General features: G+C 51.4%; 1 protein-coding gene and 1 long non-coding RNA gene across 4 annotated transcripts in view; one reads left to right on the forward strand and one right to left on the reverse strand.

The window, feature by feature from the left end:
• The window catches only part of Acsf2 (acyl-CoA synthetase family member 2), a 55469-nt gene that overhangs the window by 36333 nt on the left and 14142 nt on the right, over positions 1-4994 (reverse strand). The window contains exon 1 of one of the 3 annotated variants that reach the window (XM_050157068.1): positions 3805-4265. The exons of the other annotated variants lie outside the window; for them this stretch is intronic. Within the exon in view, the coding sequence (XP_050013025.1) occupies positions 3805-4250 (446 nt within the window). The 5' untranslated portion in view covers positions 4251-4265. Of the gene's footprint in view, positions 1-3804; positions 4266-4994 lie in introns of those variants that run through there. 3 annotated transcript variants of the gene reach the window in all.
• The window catches only part of LOC126510506 (uncharacterized), a 23813-nt gene continuing 23205 nt past the window's right edge, over positions 4387-4994 (forward strand). Inside the window, exon 1 of the long non-coding RNA XR_007594421.1 lies at positions 4387-4476. This is a non-coding gene — a long non-coding RNA (uncharacterized lncRNA). The remainder of the gene's footprint in view (positions 4477-4994) is intronic.

The following is a 4994-nucleotide window of genomic DNA, read 5'->3' on the forward strand; positions in this document are numbered from 1 at the left end:
AGAGAGAGAGAGAGAGAGAGAGAGAGAGAGAGAGAGAGAGAGAGAGAGAGAGAGGATGTAACCTTTGGATCATGAAGCCTCTGCACTTGAAAATGGAGTCCTGCTTTTGTGGATTAATGGGTTATAGAGGGAGTGTAGCTTTATTTGAAAGGACTCTCCCTGGCATGTGTTCAGGGTCTCACCACGTGATGCCCTGGGCCATGTCATGACCCAGCAGGATGGCCCTCACCAGTGCCAAGCAGATGCTAGTGGCACCAGGTTCTTGGACTCCCATGATCCTTCAGAACTCTGAGCTAAATGAACCTCTGAAGGGAGGCTTACAAATTGCTCTGTTCTCTGACGTTCAGTTATAGCAATAGAAAACAAACCATTAAAATTCACTGAGCAGTACATTTAAGATCTATGCAATTTACCATATGTAATTATACCATAAAGTCCTATGATCTCTCAATATAACCTCCCTTAAAGGAACCTACAACCTACAAAGAACTCCATAGGAGTCAGAGCTGCAATAAAGACTTAGAACACAGTACTCGATTGGTGGAACACTCACTTTCAGCATCCTGAATGAAACGGCTGGTAGAAGTGCGTTTATGGGTACAAAGGGAAAGTATATGGACAATTGTTATTTGAAGATAACAAACTCTCCCTAAAAAATAAGTGGACAGAGGATGCCATTTGCATAACATGTACAAGATTCTGTGTTTGATTCCTGTTACTGCCAATAAAAAGAAGGAAGGGAGGGGGGAGGGAGGGAGGGAAGGAGGGAGGGAGGGAGAAGGAAGAAAAGAGATGATGGGAGAGGGGGGAGGGAGGGAGGGAAGGAGGGAGGGAGGGAGAAGGAAGAAAAGAGATGATGGGAGACATTTCCAAAGCCTGAATCACTTAAGGTTCAGGCTTCCATGCTGCAGACTTTCCCCTTGAGGCCACTGTGCAGAGCCCCAGCTGTCAAGGGTCAGTCAGGGTTGGGGTCAGGGATGGGGGCTGGTTCAATACTCCTGCCTTTTGATGGGACTGCAAAGGTCCAATCGAGTCTAAATCTTAGCTATCCAGGGTCAGCTGCACCTCAAAGGAAAGGCAGAAAGTAACTGCAAGCTTCTGCGGTTCCACCCACAGCCAGCCTGCAGGTAAGCATTCATTAGCAACAAACTAACCACCCTAAGTAACATGTTACTTAGGTAGCACGTGCCTGGGTAGAGGATCCAGCTGTATCCATGTAGAGCAGCCAAGACAAGCTTGCTTCAAATTCTTGTTCTTTCCTGTTCAGCAAAACCAGCAACCTGACCGGGGCATGATGACACAGGCCTCCCAAGGCTGAGGCAGGAAGATTGATGGCTTCAAGTAGCAGGTCAGCCTGGGTTAAACACTAAGACCCTGCCCCCAAAACACAAACACAAGCCAAATAAGGACCTGGGGTGAGTGACCTGGTGTGCTGGGTAGCAGCAAAGCCTGCCTCTAACCTCATCAGAGAGAGAGGGAGGGAACAACAGTTTCCCACACACACCATCATGCCTGGAACACCATCGAACTGTCGCTCCCCTTTGGTTCCCTTCGTCCCAGCACCAGTTGTTCCAGTCTGAGTGCTGTGGCCGGGGTGCTAGGCACAGGGACGCAATGCCCCGAGAGAGATGTGGGCTGAATATTTGAGATGGCTGAGGGGAGGCTTCTGCAGGGGAGAATAGGGGACAAACCACACAAAAGTGCCCACAGAGAGCAAAGAAGGATGATATGAGAGGAAGGGGAAGAAATTGGAACCAATGCGCAGAAAATCTTTTTTTTCCCCTTCTCTTGGATAAATAGGTCTCTTCTGGACACAGTTTCTCTGAGTCCTGTCACAGAAAGCCTCAGAGGTCACAGGCCTGAGGCAAGTAAGTGACCTGCTTTGTTTACACAGGAAAATGTCAGCGGTCAGGAATGTTGGGACTATGGAAATGGTTCAGTCAGCAAAGTGTAAGCTGTGTAGGCAGAAGGAACTGAGTTCGGATCGCCTGCACTCGCACAAAAGCTGGGCACAGTGGCTCAGTCATCGGTAACCTCTCAGTGCTAGGCAGAGGGGGACAGAGAAGGAAAGAGCCCTAGAAGGCATTGGCTAGCCAGCCTCGCCAAATCAGAGAGCTCCAGGCTCAGTCAAAGACCCTAAGCTCGAAACAGTGAGGTAGAGAGAGGAGAGCACCCGGCAATGAGCAGTCGCCTTTGCCTGCACTTTGAACACACATGTGCACCGGTATGTACATACACGTCCACATGAACCACACACACACACACACACACACACACACACATCAAAGCGCAGTTATGTAACACTGGATCTGATTTAGTAGCAACAACTATATGTACTTTGGGGAGTCACTTTTCAGAGTCCTCACAGCTTGCAGGGATACTCAGGAGTTCAAAGGTAAGACAGGTCAACTAGGGACGGGGAAGGGTCAAGTTAGCCTAGGGAGACAATAGAGAGGAGAGGTGGGAGAACCATCCCTCCAGTGGGCCCCATTTCACTACCCAGCTGTAAAAATCCCCTAGGTCTCCTGAGGAAATGAGGCAGAGAGATGTTAAAGGGTTTCACAGGGGTTGGGCTAAATAGTGCGAGAGTGCCTATTTAGCATGCATATCTCTCTCTCTCTCTCTCTCTCTCTCTCTCTCTCTCTCTCTCTCTCACACACACACACACACACACACACACACACACACACCCCACTGCTTGCTTCTTAGTTTTCAGAAGGTCGTAATCTGAAAGTTCCTGTCAAAAAGGCATCTTCCAACTTATCTGTCCAACTCCTTCTCAGGAATCTCTCTTTTATTGGGGGCAGGGAGTTGGAGACAAGGCTTCTTTGTGTAGTAGCCCTGGTGGTTCTGGAACTAGCTCTGTAGACCAGGCTGGCCTCAAACTCAGAGATCTGCCTGCCTCTGCCTCATGGCCTTAGTAGTGTCTTTTAAACCTATTTTGCAGAGATATATCCCTCTCTTGACTGAGTCTCCACTTCTCCTGCCCACACCCAGAGTCGGAATAGTATGGACAACAGGCTTGCTAGCTGGCCAAATTGTGTGTCAGAGCATGTTCAGGTATGTGCAGGCCTTACCCCTGCTGGATGCTGAAGAACCACCACTAAACCTTTTGGCACAGGCAGCTCTCCCAACCTTGGCTTTTCCCACGGCAATCTGTCCCTGAAGTGCCTGGCCACATTAGCTTTATTCAATCAGCCCTCTCCTGCCAACCCCCTTCCCGGCACTTGCATAGAGGACTGATGAAAACAGACCCAGAAGTATGTGGCAATGATTAAAAACAGAGGGAAGAAGCCGGGCAGAAGAGGCAGGCGGATCGCTGTGAATTCGAGGCCAGCCTGGTCTACAGAGAGGGTTCCAGGATAGCCAGGGCTACACACAGAAACCTTGTCTTGAAAAAGAAAAAAGAAAGAAAAGAAAACAGAGAAAAGAAGGCACTGCTATACTCAGTGCCCTCCTAAACAGTCCCAAGTTTTTCACTGAAGCGGATACAGCTAAGAGTGTCCTGGCAGCTCTCAGCATGTTCCTTGGGTGTACTATTAAAAGTCCTGGCTTTGTGTGCTATACGGGACGCATACAGAATCCTGATTTAGAATTTGAACTTAGTCTAGGACTACTGCAGTTATCAGCAGCAGTCCCAGACCCCAGCCGGGCCCACTATTCCCTTTGCCTAGGTGGTAGGGTAGTGTAAGTAAGGGCCACCCAGAGTGGGGTCAATCCCTGCCAAGCTCTGCAGAACTCCCAAGTTCCCTCCTCCTCGGGACCGCCCAGCCCCCTCTCTTTTCGGGGAGCTGCTCGGGGTACCTGAGAGGGCGGACACAGTGCCATTTCGAGTTCTGCCAAGGCCGAGAGAACAGCGTCCGGGCCCCCTGCGCCCCCAGGCTCGCGATATACAGCCTCCCGAGGAGCAGCATCCCGAGGTAGACAGTCATGGCTCTCTTCCGCCGCAGGTCCCGGCCCGGAATAAACTTTGAAAGTGAAAAGGCGGGGGCTAAAGAAGAAGAAAACGGCGAGGAGGCGGGAGGGTCGCTCTGCCTATGGGGTGAGGAGGACTGGGTCCCCGCGGGGCGGGGCGGGGCGGGGCGAGGAGAGGCCGGGAAGTGGCGACTCCGCGTCCAGGGCCACCTTCGCGTGGGAACGGCAGTCCTCCAATCCCGCCCTGGAAGAACCACCCCTGTTTCTCTTTGCTTTTGTTTTCGGGGATCCCAAATCTCGCTCTGCAGTACGATACAAGGCCTCCCCGCAAGCATCACCCGGCTAAGAATGGAGGGCCGAGGAGTTTCACAAACAGGAAACCAATCAGGAGTCTATAATAAGCCAGAAAGCAACTTCAAGGCTTATGGGTCCCGGGTGCCCGGTAGATCGTGGGTCACGTGGGAGACTTTACGGGTGGTGAACTACAGAGCGAGTGACCCTGAGGCTTGCCAGCTGGAACAGAGGGCCTCTGGGAAGAGGAGAGGCCGTCGGAATTAACCGGTGTGTTGGGTGAGCCCCTCTGTACCCTGGAACCGGGGATCTAGTGTGGCCCAAGGCCAGGTATCGGCATTAGTTCAACCCTGCACCTCTTGTGGCGTCCTCCCTTCTCTATAACGTGTCACTCCGAGAAGAGTACCCGGTAGACAAGATCTGGTGGCATCAGGGACTGGAGTCTGTTGTATCCTGCCCTCATTTCTGCCCTAGCTTGGGGCCTGAAGCATAATTTCCTTAGCTGCTCCCCTAAGCTCCAAAGGACCGAGACTTGAGAGAGACTCAACACTAAAGCTGTGCCCTCTGGGATATATTCTAGCTTGTAACGCAGAAAGGATGTGCAACAAGACTTAGAAGAAATGACTGCCAGTTTCTGGATCTGGGCACTGGGTTAACCAGACTGGTACAAAACTCTCACACCTTCTAGTCCCACGTCTTGAACAATCTCTTCTCCAGAGGGAAAAGAAAGGTCCTGGCTGGTGGCTTCCTCTGTCTTGCCTTGGAAACGGGGGGGGGGGGGGGGGGGG

Source organism: Alexandromys fortis, unplaced genomic scaffold (assembly GCF_014885135.2).
Source record: "Alexandromys fortis isolate MF-2015 unplaced genomic scaffold, M_Fortis_MF-2015_v1.1 scaffold_31, whole genome shotgun sequence".
Taxonomy (NCBI): domain Eukaryota; kingdom Metazoa; phylum Chordata; class Mammalia; order Rodentia; family Cricetidae; genus Alexandromys; species Alexandromys fortis.